The following is a 24,552-nucleotide window of genomic DNA, read 5'->3' as shown; positions in this document are numbered from 1 at the left end:
CCGACAAAGATGATGAAGAGCAACTTTCCAATCTTAAGCAAGTGCTGACATGGCTGAGTGAGTACGGACTCCGAGCTAATAAAGAAAAGTGTGAGTTATTCAAGAAATTTCATACTGTGGACATGTGATAGACAGTAAGGGCTTACACAAGACAAAAGAGAAGATGGAAGCGGTGCTGAGCGCACCTCCTCCTAAGAATGTATCACAATTACGTTCTTACCTTGGGTTAGTGAACTATTACCACAAGTTCTTGCCAAACTTATCCACAGTACTCCATCCCCTGAATGCTTTGTTGCAAACAGGGACAGCTTGGGAATGGACTGAAAAGTGTGAATAAGCATTTTGTGGGACTAAAAGACTAATCACTTCAAAAAAAGTGCTGGCTCATTTTAACCCTTCCTTGCCCATTAAGTTGGCATGCGATGCCTCACCTTATGGGATTGGAGCAGTGTTGTCACACAAGTTCCCAGATGGCACAGAGAGACCAGTAGCCTTCGCTTCCAGATCGCTGATGGCTGCTGAGCGCAATTATGCACAGATTGATCGAGAGGTGCTTAGTCTTGTGTGGGAAGTTAAAAAGTTTAACCATTACATATATGGACAAAGATTCACACTGCTGACTGATCATCAACCTCTCGTGGCAATATTCAGTCCATGGAAAGGTGTTCCGGTAATGACTGCACAGAGATTGGAGAGGTGGTCATTATTCTTGGGAGCACGTCTGTACGACATTGAATACAAAGGCACAAAACAGCATGCCAACGCGGACTGTTTGTCACGTTTACCATTGGAGAATTCAGAAAAGGTATCAACAGTTGATCCAGCTGAGGTGTTTCACACTACAATTGTTGAACCACTACCAGTAACCAACGCACTCATTGTGAAGGAAACAAGCAATGATCCTGTACTGGCAAAAGTCTATGACATTACGATTAATGGATGGCCAGCACATGGAGATTCCATGTATCCAGAATTCTCAGCAAGGAGAGAGCAACTGTCAGTGTGTCAAGGAACACTGATGTGCGGCTCAAGAGTGGAGATTCCTCCAAAACTGCGCACCCGAGTGTTGGATGCATTACATGAAGGACATTTGGGCACAGTAAAAATGAAGAGCCTAGCCCGCAGTTATGTGTGGTGGCCAGGAATTGATAAACAGATTGAGGACATCACAAAAAGTTGTAATAGATGCCAGAAGATGCAGAACGTACCACAACAAGTGCCCCTGCATCCATGGGAATGACCCTCATCTCCATGGCAACATGTACACATGAACTTTGCAGGACCATTCATGGATTCCATGTTTTTGTGGCCTGAAGTAATAAAAATGAAGTCAACAACATCTGAACAAACTATTTCTGTGCTGAGGACCATATTCTCCAGAAATGGCATACCACAACAAATCTGTTCCGACAATGGAAGGTAGTTTGTGTCTGAAGAATTTCAAAACTTCATGAAGAAAAATGGAATTAAACATTACACATCTGCTCCATACCATCCAGCCACAAATGGCTTAGCGGAAAGATTTGTACAGACTTTCAAAAAGGCAATGAAAGCGATGGAGAAAGAAGATTTGCCTTTGCAACACAAGATCGACAACTTTCTTTTTGCATATCGAAATGCAGTCCACGACACTACAAACCAGCCTCCAGCGATGTTATTTCTCAAGAGGAATCTGAGATCTCGCTTGGATCTTCTCAAACCAGATGTACGCCGCGATGTGGAGAACAAGCGGTTCAAACACATAAATAAGAAGACAACTAGGAGTTTCCATGTTGGACAACCTTTTCTCACTCATGATTATCGAAGTGACAAGTGGCAATCCGGGAGGATAGTCACAAGACATGGACTGCTAATGTGGATGTTGGAGACAATGTCTGGAGATGTCATGCAGACCAGATACTGAATTCTCAGGTGAGGGGAGACCTGAAGTCAGAGAACCCGCCTGAAAAAGAAGCAAATGTAAGTGAACAATCAACTCCAGAACCAACCATTCTTGAATCTGAAAGTAATGCAAGTGAGGATCGACCAAATGTGGTTAAAGAGACTCAGTTGCCAATGCTAAGTTCTTAAGTATTAGAAAGACGCTATCCAGAGAGGCAGCGGAAAGCTCCTCAAAGGCTTGACTTGTGAAACATAGTTACAATGACTGTTGAGAAAAAAATAAAAAAAAGTTTACTGTTTGTTGTCATGTGTAACAGTGAAGAATATGTAATGTTATTGTGCAAAGGTTGAAAATTGTTAATTTTGCAGACATAGAAATTTAGTTACTATTTGATTAAAGGGGGAGGAAGTGTAATATATGTACATTTAAGGCACTACTTTATTACACTACATGAGTCATGAAGCGGATTAATATCCAATGTGATGTGTGCATTCTAACTGGAGTTCCGACTGTTCAACTAAAACTTGTGAAAAGCAACAAGTCCGTCTCTGCTTGTTTATTATTATGTAGTTGTGTTAGTTAAGGCCACCAACACAACACAATGGCTTACATGTGATTGGCTAGGAGTTACCTAGCTAATGGTGCGATGATGTACAGCTGCAAGTCTTCCCGCTAGAACTACGCTGCGCTTACATTTCTAGGAGTGCTAAAAAGGTTACATATCCCTCTCTCTCTCTCTCTCTCTCTCTCTCTCACACACACACACACACACACACACACGAACAGTCTCTTTCTTCCTCTTATTTCTTTTCATGTAACATAGATGCCCTCTTTTTCTATACCCCAAGTAATATTTTTTTACAAGAATCCCACCAATGCTAATACTAGAGAGCAAAATGACATTAACGAATCATGCAGTAACTATAGTAGGTGTCTTGAAGGAGGTCAGCAGACCTTTAGATGTAAGTGCCAACATGAAATCGTTACTAACTGGTTGTAATTATTAACTAGTCAAGTCAGTGCTTAGTCAGGGCAGAAGATTGTTAGAGAATCAGATGAACTTGTTTACATCTCAAAGCAAACACACACATAAAGCTATAAGTCAACTCATGCACGAGTGCGCACACACACACACACGCACACAATTAAATGTAATTAATCTTGGAATTCAAGAGGGAATATAAAAAAAATAAAAACAGGTGGAAATAGATGGGAACATCAACGGAAGCCAGAGACAAGCTAAATTTGTAAATATTTCAGCAAGGGCTTCCAAGTCTGAGCTATTTTCAGCTACAATTCATAATTTAATGCTCACATTTTTTTCTTCCTTTGAAACCTTAAAAAGCCTCCTTTTGTAAGGAAAAAAGAAAGGAACAAGAAAAGATTATCCAGTGTTTGTCTTTTCAACAAACCAATCTTGGTAAAAACACATTATCTTTTAATAAGAATTTTTCTTCTGCAGTCAATCCATATTTTTTAGATGGGGTCTGGCAAGAGATTGGCCTCAGCAATTAAATCTGTGTCATAAGCAGTTTTACAGAAAAAAAAATGGCTGCTATCCTTTCACTCTTCAACCTTATCTCATTATTATTCATCCCTTTTCGTACGTAACATTTAAATGTGCATTCTTGTATGTTTGGATAGACGCTGAAATGTACAATATGGACGTATTGGCAGCATCTAAAATGTTAACATTTTTACGTATTTGCAGCTTTAGAAACATAAAAACATTAATGAATCTGTTATATATTATTATAAAAATATTGGTATAGTTAAATTTGTCCTGTTTTATAGATATTTTAGATCACTTAACCCTAAAGTAAAAAATGGAACAGGCATATAAATGTACAGTGACAATAATTGTAATTACAATATACTATTATATATACACTCACTGAGAACTTTATTAGGAACACCTGTACACCCACTTATTCATGCGATTATCTAATCAGCCAATCATGTGGTAGCAGTGCAATGCATAAAATCATTCAGATATGGGTCAGGAACTTCAGTTAATGTTCACATCAACCATCAGAATGGGGGAAAAATGTGATCTCAGTGATTTTGACCGTGGCACGATTGTTGGTGCCAGACGGGATGGTTTAAGTATTTCTGTAACGGCTGATCTCCTGTGATTTTAACGTAACCTGGTCTCAATTTCTGCTGAGATACACAGATGGTAGGGTCAGAATTTGGTGCAAACAGCATGAATCCATGGACCCAACCTGCCTTGTGTCAACAGTCCAGGCTGGTGGCGGTGGTGTAATGGTGTGGGGAATGTTTTCTTGGCACACTTTGGGTCTGTTAATACCAATCAACCGTTGCTTAAATGCCACAGCCTGTTTGAGTATTGTTGCTGACCATGTGCATCCCTTCATGGCCACAATTTACCCATCTTCTTATGGCTATTTCCAGCATGATAATGCACCATGCCACAAAGCAAAAGTTGTCTCAAACTGGTTTCATGAACATGACAATGAGTTCACTGTTCTTCAGTGGCCTTCCCAGTCACCGGATCTGAATCCAATAGAACACCTTTGGGATGTGGTAGAACAGGAGATTCACAGCATGAATGTGCAGCTGACAAATCTGCAGAAATTGCGTGATGTAATCATGTCAACATGGACCAGAATCTCAAAGGAATTTTTCCAATATCTTGTGGAATCCATGTCATGAAGAATTGAGGCTGTTTTGAGAGCAAAGGGAGACCCTACCCAGTATTAGTATAGTGTTTCTAATAAAGTTCTCAGTGAGTGTATAAATATATTTTTATATTTTATATTTGTTTTAACCACTAATCCCCTCCCCCACCCCTAAACCTAACATTAACAATTTCTTAACAATTTACAGACATACAGTAACAGGCATAGATTATGGGACAGTGTCTGTTAGTGGTGTTTGTGTTAGGCAAGTATTCAATAAAATTCTACAGACTAAAACATGTCCTTCTGTTCTACAACCATTCTATTGTATATTGTGTACAGTTCATGGAATATTTACAAATTGCATACATGTGTGTGAATGTCCATTTCCATCTTCACTGTCTTTAAAAGGTCAAATCTTTCCCCTTTACCTGTTGCCTCTATTGTAATGGCCTCCCTTTTCCTTTGACCCTTGCATCATGGGACACTACTGAGGTCTCTATGGCTACAATTTCTCTTTCTTGTAGCTCAGCACTGAGGACCTATCTGATCCTAACCTTAGAATAATCCTTGGCTCTTTTTCTGGTTTCTTTGAAGAGGGCCCTGGAGCACAGGAGGTGTTCTTTCCCTCCATTGACTACTGGTTTTGCAGAGTCCACAAACCCACATCCCTCATTAATATTGTAAGCTGGATGCTGTGTTTAAGGGCTCAAACAAGAACTTGTTCTGAATGAGGTGTTCATGGGAGGAGAGCTCTCCAATGAAGAAACTGTAAAGCTGGGGAAGCTATTGGAAGGAAGCTGTGATAAATCTTTCCTAATTGTGCATATTTATAAATTAAAATGTGATAAATGGGAAATATGGGCACATTTGCATCTGTGAATGTGACTGTGTGTACATATGCGATGCCACATTACATGTACTTACACATGTGACTTGACCAGGTGTTGCATTCACACATCACCTCCCAATGTTTAACTCTGACCTGTTCTCAAGGCTGCTTGAAACAACGAACAACTTGTTTACAGGGCTTTATCAGTACCAACTGCCCTTTTCACAACCAGGACTGAGATAAGACACACTACAGTTACCTGACCAAGAAATTATTATTGACTGATAACACAAAACCAAGAAAAACATTTCCTCAAATACTACCGCAGACTTCACCAAACATAAGCCAAACCACATTTATTGGGTGGTTACTGTCATCTAACACATATAAAAACAGTTACCCAATTAATAAAAGGAGCTTGCACAATCATATTTCTCTGTTAAATATCAATGGGCACAATGGGTTTTAACTGGCAAACAGTTATGCTTAATTGGCAAATCATCTGCACTTTGTGCTCTTGAATTGTCATTTATTGTGAACCAATACATTACAGTGAAACATTAATTAAACTTATGTATCATAGATGGTAAACAATGTGGTCTCTGAGGGTGATTTATAAACCTTCCTCATGTGTCTATAAGCTGTGAATTTACATTGCTTTGAAAACAGGCAAATATTTAACACATCCATACAAAATAATTACTGTCAATCTGGGGTGAAGTTACAACAGTGAACAGGGTGATCTAAATGTCACTGTAGCGTCTGTAGGCTGACTGTCTTTTGTCTGGTAACCTAAAATGTGCTCCATGTTTAAATTAATTAATCTAAATTAACAAAGTCAAAAAATATTATACAGTATACTAGTATATCATATAGGTACTGTATATACCTGACTAAATCAACCTAACTACAGTACATTATGCTAGGGTTAGATAAAGTAGAAATGGATCCTTAAGGTAACAATTGAAGATAACCACTTTTTTTTTACAGTGGGGCAGTCATTGCTTATTTCATGAAGTAAAGACCAAATAGGTGATATGGGAGAACCAAACATTCCAAGACTATTTTTCCCAGAGAAACCATGTCAGAGCTCAGCAATAAGGATTAGGTCCCTTTGGCCCAGGGCCAGGGTGATAGAATTTCAGACCAGTTGATAGAACTGTCACATGTCAAATCCATCGGGCCAGTTATCACTATCCTACATTTTACATTCATTGATCATGTGTTTCTTTTGTCTTGCAAAACTCAAACATTTGGTTTTGTGTGATGTATTGAACATAGTACAGATTTCTGCTAATTTAAACCAAGTTGTCACCATGTTAATGTTTTATTGCAAGATGACAGAAGAGTTTTTATTTTATTTATTTTTTATTTAATGAATGGAATTGTGATAATCTGGGAAGCATCAGTTAGAAAGTATTAAAAAATTATTAACAAATCAGTAATGTTTTGAATTGTATGTCATTGTTTTCCAGTTATTATTGCAAATGAAAAATATTTTTATTTTGTTTTTCATTTTATTAACCTTTACAACTCTGAATATGTTGCAAAAAAAAAAAAAAAAAAAAAAAAAAGCATTTACACTTCAAATGTTAAAGTCTAAGGATACATAAATTAGGCATTTGTGGTATCTTTGAAAGCTTAGAATCTTACATTTTCATAGATAACCACCACTTCTGCATTTATGTTACAAAAAATAACAAAATAAGGCCTGACAACATCCGCTTTGCAAATATACGCCATCAAATTTGCTGCCCTAATACCACAGTTTGAAAGATTTTCAAAAGAATCACAAAGTGAAATACAATTTCTGTAAGATGTCAAATACAAACGTCTCTTTTATGTGCTGATCACTGCTGCTGTAAGCCCCAAATAGCTAAAAATATTTAGATCTGCAAACTGCTCTTACTTTTACTCTGCAGTTTTCTACAAAATTAGCCATTTTTTACTTGTCTGTGAGTTTGCTTGTGTGAATAATCCAATGTTATATCTTAGATGTCCAGAACAAAATATGCGGTCTAGCAGCAAAGTATGCTAAACAAATCATTGGATATATATGTTATCAGCTATTGATAATAAAATTTTATATATCATCACAAAGCTTTCTAATGACACCTAGATTGCACTTCTAGTCCATTCAGAGATATTAGATGAAACAATGGGGGTGGTGCATGAACTGAAAATTAGGTTGAATGTCTATAGACAAGCACATCTGTGAGGGCTGAAATTCATTGGAGCACCACCTACATTTCAGATCTGCATTTTGTGAAGGAAGGTAATAGAGGAAAAATATTTGTTTCTTGTACTTACTGCCATCAGTTGGAATAAAATAAGACTTTTTGGAGACAGAGTGAACAGAAACAGAATGACATGCTTACAAAGTTAGGACAGCAAATATATATATATATATATATATATATATAGAAGTCAGAAGTTTACATACACCTTAACCAAATACATTTCAACTAAGTTTTTCACAATTCCTGACATTTAATCGTAGATTACATTCCCTGTCTTAGGTCAGTTAGGATCACTACTTTATTTTAAGAATGTGAAATGTCAGAATAATAGTAGAAAGAATTATTTATTTCAGCTTTTATTTCTTTCATTACATCCCCAATGGGTCAGAAATTTACATACACTTTGTTAGTTTTTGGTAGCATTGTCTTTAAATTGTTTAACTTGGGTCAAACATTTTGAGTAGCCTTCCACAAGCTTTTCACAATGAGTTGCTGGAATTTTGGCCCATTCCTCGAGACAGAACTAGTGTAACTGAGTCAAGTTTGTAGACCTCCTTGCTCACACACGCTTTTTCAGTTCTGCCCACAAATTGTCTATCGGATTGAGGTCAGGTCTTTGTGATGGCCACTCCAGTACCTTGACTTTGTTGTCCTTAAGCCATTTTGCCACAACTATGGAGGTATGCTTTGGGTCATTGTCCATTTGAAACACCCATTTGCAACAACTTCCTGGCTGATGTCTTGAGATGTTGCTTCAATATATCCACATAATTTTCCTTCCTCATGATGCCATCTGTTTTGTGAAGTGCACCAGTCCCTCCTGCATCAAAGCACCACCATAACATGATGCTGCCACCGCCATGCTTCATGGTTGAGATGGTGTTCTTCGGCTTGCAAGCCTCGCCCTTTTTCCTCCAAACATAACGATGGTCATTATGGCCAAACAGTTCAATTTTTGTTTCATCAGACCAGAGGACATTTATCCAAAAAGTAGATCTTTGTCCCCGTGTGCACATGCAAACTGCATTCTGGCTTTTTTATGGTGGTTTTGGAGCAGTGGCTTCTTCCTTGCTGAGCAGCCTTTGAGGTTATGTCAAGATAGGACTCATTTTACTGTGGATATAGATACTTGTCTAGCTGTTTCCTCCAGCATCTTCACAAGGCCCTTTGCTGTTGTTCTGGGATTGATTTGCACTTTTGCAACAAACTATGTTAATCTCTAGGAGACAGAATGCGTCTCCTTCCTGAGCGGTATGATGGCTGCGTGGTCCCATGGTGTTTATACTTGCATACTATTGTTTGTACAGATGAACGTGGTACCTTCAGGCATTTGTAAATTGCTCCCAAGGATGAACCAGACTTGTGGAGGTCTTGGCTGATTTGTTTTATTTTCCCATGATTTCAAGCAAAGAGACACTGAGTTTGAAGGTAGGCTTTAAAATACATCTACAGGTACACCTCCAAATGACTCCAATTAGCCAATTAGCCTATCAGAAGCTAATTGCCTAAAGGCTTGACATCATTTTCTGGAATTTCCTAAGCTGCTTAAAAGCACAGTTAACATAGTGTATGTAAACTTCTGACCCACTGGAATTGTGATATAGTCAATTAAAAGTGAAACAGCCTGTCTGTAAACAATTAAAAAGTCATGCACAAAGTAGATGTCCTAAATGACTTGCCAAAACTATAGTTTGCTAATATGAAATCTGTGGAGTGGTTAAAAAATGAGTTTTAATGACTTCAACCTAAGTGTATGTAAACTTCTGACTTCAACTGTATATATATTTATACACTACTGGTCAAAAGTTTTAAAACACTTACTCATTCTTTATTATAATTTTTTTTTCACATTTTAGAATAATAGTAAAGTCATCAAAACTATGGAATAACATAAATTGAACTATGGGAATTATGTTGTGACTAAACAAAGTCCAAAATAAATCAAAACTGTTATATTTTAGCATCTTCAAAGTAGTCACCCTTTGCCTAGAATTTGCAGAAATGTACTCTTGACATTTTCTCAACCAACTTCTTGAGGTATCACCCTGGGATGCTTTTTAAACAGTACTGAAGGAGTTCCCATCTATGTTGGGCACTTATTGGATGCTTTTCTTTATTATTTGGTCCAAGTCATCAATTTCAAAACCTTTTTTTTTTTTTTTATTAAATTTTAGTTTTATAATGAAATAAATTAATATGGTGGCACAATTATATTTTTGTCTACAAAACTAATTTCAAACATTTAAGCATACACCTTCAGATCAAAAGATTTTTAAGATCATGAGAAACATTTCAGTCAAGTGTTTCAAAACTTTTGACCGGTAGTGTATATATACACCGATCAGCCACAACATTAAAACCACCTGCCTAATATTGTGTAGGTCCCCCTCATGCCGCCAAAACAGCACCAACCCGCATCTCAGAATAGCATTCTGAGATGCTATTCTTCTCACCACAATTGTACAGAGCGGTTATCTGAGTTACCGTAGACTTTGTCAGTTCAAACCATTCTGGCCATTTTCCGTTGATCTCTCTCATCAACAAGGCATTTCCATCCACAGAACTGCTGCTCAGGATGTTTTTTGTTTTTGGCACCATTCTGAGACATGAAAATCCCAGGAGATCAGCAGTTACAGAAATGCTCAAACCAGCCCATCTGGCACCAACAATCATGCCACGTTCCAAATCACTGAGATCACATTTTTTCCCATTCTGATGGTTGATGTGAACATTAACTGAAGCTCCTGACCCGCATCAGCATGATTTTATGCACTGCAATGCTGCCACACAATTGGCTGATTAGATAATTGCATGGATAATTGTTGTTGCTAGACAGGCTGGTTTGAGTATTTCTGTAACTGCTGATCTCCTGGGATTTTCACACACAACAGTCTCTAGAATTTTCTCAGAATGGTGCCAAAAACAAAAAACATCCAGTGAGCGGCAGTTCTGTGGACGGAAATGCCTTGTTGATGAGAGAGGTCAATAGAGAATGGCCAGACTGGTTCGAACTGACAAAGTCTACGGTAACTTAGATAACCACTCTGTACAATTGTGGTGAGAACAACAGCATCTCAGAATGCTATTCTGAAATGTGGGTTGGCGCTGTTTTGGTGGCACGAGGGGGACCTACACAATTTTAGGCAGGTGGTTTTAATGTTGTGACAGATCTGTGTATACTGTATATATAAAAATTACATTTGAGTGTGAAAAATTGCAGGTGGCAGCCCCAAAATGCCCCCGAGTTGAAAAAGTACCTAAAAAATTCAAAATATTTTTATGGCACATGTAAAAACACATTGCTAAAAAAATGGGGGAAAATATCCAGTAAAAATGTTGGCAGTGTAAGTTAAAATCTGAAAAACTAGCCGACCTGATAAGCAGAGAATATACTTATTGTTGTGCCCAGCATGTTTGCCATATTGTCACAAACATGCATGATTCATAAAGTATGCTAGATTAAGATTATTGTATGATTATGGTAAAACTGATGATTTATGGGTGAACACGTGGTCAAACAGATAGATTGAGACATAAAGCTATTCATTCTGTATTGTGCTTCTCATATCATTCCCTGCATAGGCACCGAAATACCCAACTGCCACACATTTCTAGACTCTTTAGTGAGTCGTGATGCAGTGGCGCCTATGACTCAAACTATAGATTACCATTTCCGTTGCAGATTAGTCGTCACCGGATCTCTGAAAATTGCATAACCTCGCCTTAATTTTCTTTTACGTAATTTCCGTCTGGAGATAGAACGAACTGAGGGAGTACAAGAAACGCAACTCAGTGCCACCACTAGCGCTCGACGTCAGTCATTCATGCCGCCGACGAGAAGGAGAGGATGGTTGTCATATAACAAGAAATTGTATTTTAGATCTAGAAGCAGATGATAGTCGTTACAGTAGCAATTTATAGTAATCTATGCCGCATTAAGGTACAGATTTTCATTTTGTAGACTACTCATCCCCATAAGCATCGCTTTGACCGGACGAGCCATACGAAATAATCGCCAGCCAATAACTAACCACACCCTGTTCGTAAAGCGCCGAAAGACAACATACCTTTCCCAGATAGTGAACATCTGGGAATATTTTCTCAATAAGGCATACGTTTCACCTTCCCTGTCGTTTAAAAAGTGTTCATACGTGTTCTTTCACACCCAAGTGGGCACATGCCTAACACAAAATTCTATCGTCAGCCCGTACGTGAGACCTCATAAAATACTTTCAGAACTCCAGCGTTTGAGCGTCTGCTTAAGGGTGAGGAGCATCTTGTGTTGCCCCGGAGGTGCTTCGGGTGGAGTCGGGAGACACGCAGTTGCAAAGTATGATTCATCCTCGCGCTCTGTTACGCCCCGTCTGATTTCCTTGTTGCACCTGTAACTCGCCTGACCTCAAATCTAGCTAATTCCTACTCACACACGCTACTGTTAAAAAACAAAACAATAACATACTTTATAGTGGTCATATCTGTGACGATGCATTAAAGGCCATTGCAACCAGGCTCTACGAGTAAAATGCTTTTATACTAGTATATGAGGCAGAGGTAGTGTGGAGATCACGCATTCGCAAGCAGCAAAATCACTTCATTAGACTTTGGGGAGTAATTAATCACACGGTACGGGTATAATGGATAGGGAGAGGTCATGGTATGGAGCTGTGTCTCAAAGTATATGCCTATATGGCTAGGTGCTTGGCTCAGTTCTCGCAAGCATCTGTGGATACACAAAAGAAATTGCTTAGCCCTTACTTTAACATGGCTTGTTCCTTCTCCTCTTCCTCCCTTTGCCGAACCATCACTGCCATGATGATTTTCCTTTCCTCCTCCGTGAGGTGACTCAAGTCCGGCGATATATCAGGCATGGGAGCCGGCACGGTGGGTGGGCGAGGGACGCTTTGGGGCCCTACTGAGGCGGACATCTTCTGCCCCGCTCCCAGGCGTATCTATTGGTAGTATCCCGAGCGCGTAGAGCCACACCTCACGACATGGTCCACGGATAAAGCAGCGTTCCTGGAGAATAGTGCAAATCTCTCATGATTTCAGGCACCCACAACTGTGCTTTTGTTTCTCTTCAGGGTTTTTTTTTTTCTTTTTTTTTTTTTTTCTGCTCTCCACCCCCTTTTTTCTCTCTACCCCCACGCCCCCGCCTCTACCCTCCACCTGCAGTTACGGGAAGCCCAACATCTCTACGCCCAGAGACGACGCAAACAGAGGGACTCCGGCATTAGATAGCAGATCTGTGATTTCCCTCTTCACTGAACCAGGGGCTCTGTATTGGGCGAAGACAAAGGCGGAGTCCGTCTCTCGCCCACTGATCTCTCTCTCTCTCTCTCTCTCTCTCTCTCTCTCTCTCTCTCTCTCTCTCTCTCTCTCTCTCTCTCTCACTCTCTCAGTTGAAATGCACATCCACGGGCACTCACTATATATGAAATGGACAAAAAAGCATCAATATGCGAGTCACACTCACTTTCACTTTTTCAGATCAGTAAGCAAGTCATGTGTTTGCATCTTATGTATTTTTAGGAGTCTTATCTGGCAATAGTTCAGTTCGCGCTCTTGTCAGACTATTTTTAGCATCACTCCCGCGGATCTCTTAAATTAAATCAATTCGTCTGTTTTGTCGGAGGGTTTAAATTATAATTGACTTTCTAATGTGTGCACGAGATATAATAATAATAATAATAATAATAATAATAATAATAATAATAATAATAATAATAATAATTGGAGACTAGCTGGCCAAGTTTCAACGAAAGCAAGATCAACAACCCAGAAAATGCAGGGGAGAAAAGACAAAACAATTCAGTCTATACAGTAGATGAATTTGCAGAATTTAGATGACCAGACAAGTCACCTCAGTGTAAACTGAGATTGTTTTCAGGACCCTGGACAGCGACACGCGCAAGCAGTTCCCCCGTCCCTTTAGCGGACGAACTTGCTCCGTTGTAAAAAAAAAAAAAAAAAAAAAAAAATCAGTCAGAATATCAATTAAATCATTCCAAATTTTATGTTTATCCAGACTTGAAGAAGAACGTTCCTTTTTTGGTGATAGGGAAACTAGTACTGGACTGAGCATTTCTGCGCATGTCAAGAAAATGTGCCACTTTACAATCGGTCTTTATGAGAGTATACGACGACGAGCAAATGCGGTTTAACTGAAAATCGATAGCAAAGATGATTTAAAGTGAAAAACGTTGGCAACTTATTTAAACTATTGTCTTGTCTACATAAATTGGGCGAAGATGCCCTCTAAAAGACCAATGTGCATTTACTTTTAAATTGTAACATATTTCGATATTTAGAAGTTTAGCAAGTACAGGGTGGTGATGCATCATTTAATAAACCAGCACAAGAACTAAATTAGAACATTTACTAATTTAGATATCATAGCACAAAAATAACAATTGTGAAAATGGGCCATCTTACCCCACTACCTGGGGCAAGAAGCCCCCCATACTTGTCCTAATTGTCATCTGATTTTGACAGAATATACAACTGATATCATTCTTAATTATGTATATTTGTGGCATAAGTTGTATTTAAATGCGTTAATATGTTCACGTTTAGCAGCGTTATTTGCTCAGCTGAGTCGGACTGTCTTGCAGATCAGTATATTGAAAAGTTATGGGTCAAAAGCGTTCTGGCAGTCATATCAACACACTCCCACAAAGACATCATACTGATTCGTACAAGTTGGCTAAATTGTATGAAATCGCTGGGTCGTACGAACTTCTTCATTACTTTTGCAGTAGCCAATCAGGTGACTCTCCCTTGTCTCCTAAAACGCGATAGTTGCTTTCTTCCTATGCTTTAAATCATCTATATGGTTAGATATATGTATAGGTTAGGGCATAAAATTAATAAGTAAACAACGTCTGACACGCGGAACTTTAGCTTATTTCCGCATTACACATCCAATTATTTGCATGTCTAGAACTGGTACAAATTCATACGATTTCAACAACTCGAATTCGTATGACTTCTCATGAGATCGTGTTGGTAGCTCTGTAGGTCCTCACAATGCAAGTGAATTGGTACAAAAAGTTTGAAGCCCTAAACTGCACATAAGGTCAGCATTAAAGTAATCCATAAGACTCCAGTTGTTAAATCCATATCTACAGAAGCAATATGATAGGTGTGAGTGAGAAACAGATCAATATTTCTATATAATCTTGTTATAAATGTTTTTCACAGTCACAATGTTTCAAATTTCTTTATCTCATTGGTGCTGGAGAAAACCAGCGCTTTGTTTACGGGTGTATCCATCCATCATGGCAGCGGGGGCGTGTTTGATGGCCACCATCTAGCGCTCTACGCATGCGTTAAGCAATAGGAAGTTAAATCAAGCTTAAAATCATGATCATGCCCAGAGACTGCAATGACAAGATGTACAGTCTGTCTGTTCTCACCCAAAACCAACTGGATTGCTTCAGAAGACTGATTAAATCACTGGAGACTTTTGGATTACTTTTATGCTAACCTTATCTCCTTTTTGGAGCTTTAAAGTTCTTGTCACCATTCACTTGCATTGTATGGATTTACAGAGGTGAAATATTCTACTAAAAATCTTTGTTTGTATTCAGCAGAAGAAACAAAGTCATATACATCTGGGATGGCATGAGGGTGAAATTTTATGGACACTGCTAATATGGTTAGTGTCTCTTTAACAGTGCATCACATAACATTGAACACATGGTAGTTCTTTGTAGTTTTGTGTAGTTTGTGGGCTATTGTTTTATTTTAAGACAATAATTAAGATATTGAAGATATTTCTTAATCTTATTATAAGACTACACATTAAGAATGTGCATGGATTTCAGTTTTGTGTCTTCAATATAGCCATATATTGGAACTGTTAAAGAAAATTAGATTAGTTAATTAACCACTGCTTTAAAAAAAAAAAAAAAACGTAATCTGATATAAAAACTGTCTTTGTGGTCTCCAAACAAAATGTAATTTTGCTTCTTAAGAGATGTATTAGGCTATATTAATTATGAACTAATGCATTACATTATGAAAGGGAATAAATAGGCTACATGAAGAAGCAAATTTCTGCTAATTAAAAAATGGATAGGCCTATATAATTTTGTTAACTCCAAAACATGATTATGATGAAGAATCTGCCAACGTTTAAGGTTTGTGTCATAGTTTCTTGTAAAGGTATCGGAAACCTTTGAGACAGATAGTGGTAAGTAAATGAGATATACCCGCATGTTTGACAAATTACTTCAAGGAATATTCTGGGTTCAGTACAGATTAAGCTCACTCGACAGCATTTGTGGCATGTTGATTACCACAAAAAATAAAAAAATCGTCCATCCTTTTCTTTAAAAAACAAAACAAAAATTGAAGTTACATGAGACACTTACAATGGAAGTGAATGAGGCCAATTTCTGGAGGGTTTAAAGGTAGAACGGTGAAGCTTATCGTTTTATATAAGCACTTACATTAATTCTTCTGTTAAAACTTGTGTATTATCTGAGCTGTAAAGATTTTTAAATCATAATTTTCTACAGACATTTTAGGGTTTTAGGGTTTGTTGACATTACATTGCCATGACAATGAAGCTGTAAAATTTATTATAACTTTACACAAAATAGGTTAGTAAGCAATTTTATCACACTAAAATCATGTTAAACATGTTTGGGTCTTGTGGCTATACTTTTGAAGTAGTGAGTATTAACATTTACGGATTGGCTCCATTTACTTCCATTGCCTCACTGGAATCCAGATTTTTGCTTATTTTTTATTTTGTTTTATTTTATTTTTTAAGAAAAGGAGGGACAAGTCAGAATATAATGAATGGTTCTTGGCCACAATAAAATGATAAAATATACAGAAGATTACAGCGTTTCAGGTTTTGTCTAGTTGACAGAGCAGAAAAGGGATAAAAGAGCGAACTGGCATGTTCACTTCAAGCACTGGTGACAGGAAGGATGACCATAGTGCTTGTTGTCATGTTTTACAGTGTTGTGGAACTGTTGATTATAGCAGTGGCGGCTGGTCAATAGGGGGCAATGGGGCGCCGCCCCCTTCAAGTTACCCAGAGAAGAAGGTGACTTAAACATGTTAAACATAAGTTAATTATATATTGCAAAATAATTATGAAATAACATTTAGTCGTACTATGCACCTGGTAGTCATGTGTTAGCATTTATTAAAAAAACATTTTATCAAAAATGTTATTTGGTTCATTTCTGTGTGAATACATAGGCTATACTTCCGGTGTGCAGGGCGCCAGCAAAATGAGTGTGTATGTAGGTCCTTAAACTTTTGGCAAGCAGGTGACCTGAGGCTGCTCTCTAATTGTTTGCTTCAGATTTTCCCACGGGACTCAGCTCTCTGCACCTCGGACACTCCCATATTTGTTGGTAGCATATCAATATTGTTTTTATTTTTTGACCTCATGTGATTGGACGATTCTTGACCATTCTCAATGACGCTCATTAGTTGACTGATTGTTAGATTGTTAGTTGACTAATTGTTAGATTGTTAGTTGAGATTGTTAGTCGTTAATTGACTAATTGTTAGTTGCGATCGTTAACGCTGTTGAAGTTGAACCGCCACATTTCAGGTTGGCGCAGCAGTTTTTCCAAATGAAAGAAAATTCAGTTTTATCTTTACAAAAAAAAAAAAAACCTTTCACAAGGTGTTCACCTGAAGAAAAAAAAAAGGATAAAGGAGCTTTGACCAGATCGGCCAATTTACAAATTCAGCAGTCGTCAAGTGATCGAGGACGAGCTTACACCCGCGCTTTCTCCAGCTTGTGTTATGGCAAACGGAGTTGGCTAGCTGGATGCGGTGTAAGTAAAGCCTTTTATTGTTTTCCCTGTATGCTATTTCAAAGTCCTTGCATCGAAGTATTGTGGACAACGACGGGGGTACGAGACTTAAAGGTGCACTCAGTAATTCTAATCCAATACACTTTTTGTCAAATTCTGAAAATATCTCCTCACAGTCTGCTAGCTGTCCATTCTGTGGGTGGGCTGAAAATCTAGTATTTGTACACAGCCCTGGCTCTGTAAATGGGACAAAAACAAAGTGGAACAGACCGATCCACACAACACTACTCCAGCCAATCAGCAACAGGGGGTGGTTCTTGCGCATGCACAGGATGGGGGGTGGGTGGCAGAGCGAGAGGGAAATTCATTAGAAGAGTTACAGCAAATCTGGCTGATGCAAACTTCTAAACTCCAAGGAGGACAAATGGCTGAGAAACAGACCAAAAGAAAAAGGTCAGATGAATATAAACTAAAGAAGAAGGATTTGAGTTTAGAGGGATTATCGCCGGTTGGCACTGTCGTGCGCGGGGTTAATGCGCACGTTTTTCTTTTTTCTGTTTGTTTTGTTCGGGGGGATGTTCGGGGTTTGATTGTTTCACTAATGGGGAATGTGGTCTTCATAATTTTGTTTTTGGCACACAATTTATTTTTTCTATTATATCAATATGTCAGATGTTAATATGAGTGTACTATCTCTCTCCACATGGAATGTAAATGGGTTGGGGCACCCCATAAAAAGAAGGAAGGTTATTACTTTTCTTAAACGTAAGAAATATGATATAGTGTTTCTTCAAGAAACACATCTCTCCCCGCAGGAAGCTGAAACATTTGGGAGGATATGGGGTGGACATGTTTTCTTTAGTGCTGGCACAAGTAAGAGCAAGGGAGTCATTATATTGGTAAATAAACATCTACAATTCAAATGTCTCAAGCAGATTAAAGATAAATTAGGAAGAGTAATTATTGTTTTAGCTGAAATTCAAGGGCAAAGGTTGATTTTGGCTAATATTTATGCACCTAATGCTGATGATCAGGGCTTTTTTATAGATCTTGAAGGGATGCTGCAAACCGCTGGCACCCCTCATGATATAATATTGGGAGGAGACTTTAATCTTTTGATGGACTCAATCCTAGATCATAGTGAAGTAAATTGTGTAAGCCACCTAGAGCAACACTGATGCTTCACAGGATGTGTAAAAATCTTGGTCTTTCGGATATTTGGAGACTTTTGAACCCATCCAGTAGGGACTATACATTTTTTCATCAGTCCATAAGATTTATTCTAGAATAGATTTTTTTTTTTTTTTTTTTTTTGATATCCAAATCCCTCATTTCATCTGTTGTTGATGCTCAATTGGAAACATTTTAGTCTCAGATCATGCCCTGGTGAGTTTAGAGGTGATGCCACATATAGAGAAAAAGAAATCATATAGTTGGTGCCTTAATGTATCCCTTCTGCAAAATCCTGATTTCCAACAAATGTTAAAGACTGAAATCAATGTTTATATGGAGACCAACTGGTCCTCAGTATCCTCTGTGGGCGTGGCTTGGGAGGCACTTAAAGCGGTTCTTAGAGTCCGGATCATACAGTATGCCTCATTCATCAAAAAATCCAAAGCATGAGAACTTGTGGAGTTGGAAGGAAATATTAAAAGTGCAGAGGCAGAGCTGAAGCGCTGTATGTCAGCTGATGGCCTCAGAGAATTGACCCAATTGAAATATAGATATAATACTATTTTGTCGTGGAAAGTGGAGTTTTGGTTATTCAGGGCAAGACAGTCATACTTTGAGTCACGTGACAATGTAGGGAAGCTTTTGGCTAGATATATAAAGCAGATAGAGTCTTTTTTACCATTCCTTCAGTGAAATCTGCTGGTGGTGAAATATTTACCTCAGCCATTGATATTAATAATGCCTTTAAAGAATTCTATATTGATCTTTATAGTTCCACATCTTTGTCTACTGATGAAGATATTAGAAACTTTGTGGAACCATTAGATCTTCCTAAACTGACGATTAAGCAAAAAAACTCTCTTGATTCTGAGATAACCTTGGAGGAGCTTAACAAGGTAATTAAGTCCCTACCTACTAGCAAGGCTCCGGGGCCAGATGGTTTTGCCGCAGAATTTTTTAGATCCTATGCTACAGAACTGGCTCCACTTTTGTTAGAAGTTTATTCTGAATCATTAAAGAACGGAAAACTTCCTCCAACCATGACACAAGCCCAGATCAGTCTGATTCTTAAAAAGGACAAAGATCCAAACGAGTGTAAATGTTACCGTCCAATTTCCCTGATCCAACTAGATGAAAAAATATTGTCAAAATTTTTGGCTAATCGATTAAGTAAAGTTATGACATCACTTATACATATAGATCAGGTGGGGTTTATTCGGGGTCACAGCTCTTCTGATAACATCAGGCGTCTCATCAATATCATGTGGTCAGTAGCGAATGATCAATCTCCAATCGCTGCCATCTCACTTGATGCCGAAAAGGTGTTTGATATGGTAGAATGGGATTATCTTTTTAAGATTTTGGAAATATACGGGTTCGGGAGTACATTTATTGGTTGGATTAAGTTACTTTATAAACACCCTGTAGCAGCGGTACAAACAAATAGATTAATCTCAGATTATTTTACTTTGAATAGGGGCACTCGGCAGGGTTGCCCTCTTTCCCCATTATTGTTCTGTCTTGCCCTGGAACCATTAGCAGCTGCGATAAGAAAGGAGGATGATTTTCCAGGGGTGGTGGCGGGAGGTGTGCCGCATAAGCTTCTGCTTTACGCAGATGATATTTTATTATTTGTCTCTGAACCTACTAGATTTTTGCATTGCCTCCACAGAATTATTAATTCCTTTTCCAAGTTCTCAGGATACAAAGTAAATTGGGCTAAATCCGAAGCTTTGGCTCTGACAGCATACTGTCCAGTAACGGCTTTCCAGCCGGGCGCCTTCCAGTGGCCCAAACAGGGCATTAAGTATTTGGGGATTTTATTCCCAGCAAATTTGTCTGATTTAGTTAGTGTTAATTTTGACCCTTTAATAAAAAGGTTTTCGAGCGATGTCAGCAGGTGGGCATCATTACATTTATCGATGATTGGGAAGGTTAATGTTATTAAATGAATTGTATTCCAAAATTTAACTACCTGCTACAATCTCTCCCTGTAGATGTCCCCCTCTCTTATTTCAAGGAATTTGATAGCATAGCGAAGTCCTTCATTTGGAATGGTAAAGGTCCCAGATTGCATTTTAATAAGTTACATAGGCCGATAGACAAAGGAGGGCTAGGCCTTCCCAAGATTTTGTTTTATTACTATGCGTTCAGTCTCAGACATTTGGCTCATTGGTCACTCCCACCTGAGAGAGCCCCTCCCTGGTTTGTTATTGAACAGGCAGTTCTTGCCCCTATTTCGCTATTACAAAGTATCTCTATCAAACTAATCGGAAAAGTTAAGTTACACCCCATTATTTCGCATTTACACTCAGTATGGACTAAAGTGTCCAGATTGTTTAAATTGGACACTTATTTAAATGCTGCCTTGAGCATATGGCAGAATCCAAGACTGTGTATTGGCAAGTCTCCTTTCTGTTGGCCGGAATGGATTGTGAGGGGGGTTGCTACACTCAGTGACCTATTTGAAAGTGGTGTGTTGAGATCGTTTGAAAACTTGGTCCAACATTTTGGGATCCCCAGACCTCAGTTTTATAGGTATTTACAACTGCGCCACCTGCTTTGCACTATTTTTGGGAGTAGCACACATCCCCCTAAGGAGGCAGATGCTTTGGGAGAGGTGATTGCGGCTTTTGGAAAAGGTCATGAGGCATCAGTGTGCTACTCCCTGTTAATTCAGAGTATGGGGGACGGAGCCTTAACTTCTCTCAAGAGAGTATGGGAGAAAGATTTCAACTTGGCATTGGAGGAAGGAGTGTGGGCTAAGATTCTTAAAAACGTTAAGTCTGCATCTAGTGATGCAAGGGTGCGTCTTATACAATTCAAAATTTTGCATAGATTTTATTGGACCCCCTCTAGACTGTATAGGCTTGGTCTTAAAGACACACCCACATGCTGGAGATGCCAATCGGAGGATGGAGACATGGCCCATGTTTTTTGGTGGTGTGTCGAGATCCAGAAATTCTGGTCGAAGGTTCAGAATTTTGTGTGCGATGTGGTGGGCACTCGGTTTTCGTTTTGCCCCAGACTTTGTGTTCTAGGCGATGGGGCGGTCATCGATGTGGGGGATGGCCATATAGGGAACTGGGTTCTGACTTGTGTGATGATTGCCAGGCAGGTTATTTTGGGGGGTTGGAGGTCAGCTGGTGCGCCCCCATATCCGGAGTGGTGCACAGAGGTGGGGAGGGTGACAGCTTATGAGGAGGTGTCATCTAGAAGACGGGGTGGCTTGGATAAGTTTGCTCGGAAGTGGGGCAGGTATTTGGAGTTTTTGGAGGGTTCTCGGGTGGGGTGTGGAGAGAGTAATGTATTATAGTTTGTATGATTATTATGTGTGTATGTATGTATGTATGTATGTGTATATATATATGTATATGTATTTATGTTTGTATATGTATGTATGTATATGTATATGTTTTTTTTGGGGGGGGGGGTTGTGGGGTTTAAATGTTGATTTTATATATATATATATATATATATATATATATATATATATATATATATATATATATATATATACATGTTTACATTTCATTGTAAAATATTTTAAATATAAAAAAAAAGAAGAAGGATTATGATAAGTCGAGGAGCCGCATCAACATCGGCGAGGCTTTTCAGCGGTGGAGAGACCTCCGAGAGGTAAAAGGCTTGAAGACGGGTGCAGAAGTTGCTCTTTTTCTTCTCGATAGGTGGGTAACATAAATTCTGCAATGTTTCACAGAACCCATATATGCTGTTGTTGTGATGTTGATTTAGCAGCAGGAGAGTTGTGAGTGTCTGGAGCTGGTGTGTGTAAAACCGTCTTGCGTTCATGAATATGGGGGGCGGAGCTTCCAATAGAGCACTGAAGGGAGGGGTTTGTTTATTTTGGCAGTTGAGTTCTAATATCAACTGTGTTTCTCAGGAATCGCTGGCTGTGTCTCGTTTCGAAGGCTGCGTCCTCCGGAGGTCGCATTTGTCGGCCGCATTTGTCGGCCGCAGACGTCATCGAGTCTCGTTTCAGAAAAGTGAGTAGGACACTCCGAACGCAGCCTTCGAATGCGACCTTCTTTCACGGGAACTCGGAGGATGCATGAGGTGAATCCTTCGTGGGCACTCACAACCCACAATTCTTTGCTTCAACGGAAATGAACATCATTTGTCTAAATAAAATTACGCCAATTTGCTCGAAATATGGTGTTCAAATGCAAGTAATGTTAATGCCCAAGTTGAGGTACCTCAGTAGACAGGTGCAGAGTATATAATATGTATAATTATAGTAATATTTGATTAAAATAAAGTATTATAGACTAAAAGTACACCTGTAAAATCTATTTTCTTTTCTCTTTACATCATTATAACTCTCCTAAAATTTACCTCATACATTCCCTCCCAAAGGGACTTTGTTCCCTTCTCACTCAAAGCGCTCACGCTTGTTAAAGAGTGGTGTGCTGTCACAGCAACCATGTTACGTTCAGTTTACATTTGTCCTACAAAGGCCATCTCGTTTCAACGAGGCTTGTTTAAAGGAGGACACTCGGTATACTGCAGCCTTCAAAGTACGCATACTAGCTAGCACGCAGCCTTTGAAATGAGACACAGATGCTGAGTGAACCTTTAAAACATCTTTCTGAAAAATGCAAACGTCATGAAAGTAGCCGCAGCCATCTAGACAATGCTATGAGGCTACAGTTTCTTTGGGAAGCTTAGCATTGCTGAACAGCTAGATGAAGGCTACAGGATTGGCATTACAAGGTACAATGAAGAGGTGACAAAAAATCGTCACATCCTGTCTAGAATAATAGACTGTGTGAAATTTTGTGGCGCCTTTGAGCTGGCTTTGCGTGGCTATGATGAGAGTGAGAGCTCGGATAAGCCCGGGATATTCCGTTGGTTGGTGGATTTTGTTGCTTCCCTTGATGGAGTGTTGAAAGAGCACCTTGAGAATGCCACTGTGTTTAACTTCGAAAACTGTGCAGAACTAGCTATTGGACTGTATGTTGTCTGTTGTGAGGGAACACATAATCAAAGTAGCACAGAGCAGCAATTTTCTTTCAATCCAGGCAGATGAGACAATGGATATTGCCACACAATGTCAACTTGTGCTTGTGCTGCGCTACATTGATGCCAAAAACAATGTGCAGGAAAGATTTTTTGAGTTTATCCCTCTGCAGGCAGCTACAGCTGATTCCATTGCTACAGCACTAAAAGAGCGTCTTGGTGCCATCCTTCCTGAGGATCAGAAGAGTAAGCTCATCTGCCAGGCATATGATGGAGCCAGCATGATGAGGGGTGCCACTGCAGGTGTTCAGAGGAAGATACATGATGTGTACCCAAATGCCCACTACATCCACTGCTATGCACATCAGCTCAATCTGATAATGCAACAGACCACTTCTCACATAGCCAAAGTGAGATTTGCCAGCTTTTTTTTACAGATCACCCAAGCACACGTGTTTTTGATAAAGTAGTGGCCCATAGACTAACAACATCCAGCAATTTCAGATGGAACCTTCACAGCCGTGCCATCAATACCGTGTTTGAGAGGACTGTTTTGAAAGCATACGAGACTCGGGTAACTTTGACCCCATTACTGTCAGAGAGGCACGAGCCTTCGCCATGCCGCTGGAGGATCAGGATTTTAAGTTCTTTCTGTAACTTTTCCACCACATCATGCCGCATGTGGGCCTCCTCTATGCCAAACTCCAGAAGAAGGACACAGATTCTGTCTATATCATGGGGAGCATCCAGCAGTTCCAGCAGGACATACAAAAGATAAGGTAGTAGCTGTATTCCTTCTTTTCCTATTGTTGTTGTTGTTGTTGTTATTATTATTATTATTATTATTATTATTATTATTATGTTAAATTCTCTTTCTCCTTTGCAGAAATTCTTTCCATTCCATGGTTGACTGAAGCAGTGTAAGTAGTTCTCAGTCAGCGAAGCGGCGTCGGTCACAGTCCAGAGGTGAGTTTTTGTTGTAGAAATCAGTCACAGTCTATGTAACAATGGAGTA

At 39.0% G+C, this 24,552-nt stretch overlaps 1 protein-coding gene across 15 annotated transcripts in view; it reads right to left on the bottom strand.

Annotated features, from left to right (window-relative positions):
* Positions 1-12,698, bottom strand: part of rims1b (regulating synaptic membrane exocytosis 1b) — a 118,366-nt gene extending 105,668 nt beyond the window's left edge. For all 15 annotated transcript variants that reach the window (XM_051703076.1, XM_051703079.1, XM_051703082.1 and 12 more), the window contains exon 1: positions 12,352-12,698. In XM_051703076.1, the coding sequence (XP_051559036.1) occupies positions 12,352-12,521 (170 nt within the window). In that variant the 5' untranslated portion in view covers positions 12,522-12,698. The remainder of the gene's footprint in view (positions 1-12,351) is intronic.
* Positions 12,699-24,552: the final 11,854 nt, after the last annotated feature.

This window comes from Myxocyprinus asiaticus, chromosome 7 (genome assembly GCF_019703515.2).
Source record: "Myxocyprinus asiaticus isolate MX2 ecotype Aquarium Trade chromosome 7, UBuf_Myxa_2, whole genome shotgun sequence".
NCBI classification, from domain to species: domain Eukaryota; kingdom Metazoa; phylum Chordata; class Actinopteri; order Cypriniformes; family Catostomidae; genus Myxocyprinus; species Myxocyprinus asiaticus.
Note: the sequence above shows the minus strand (reverse complement) of the source record. Positions and strands in the feature narration are given on the sequence as shown.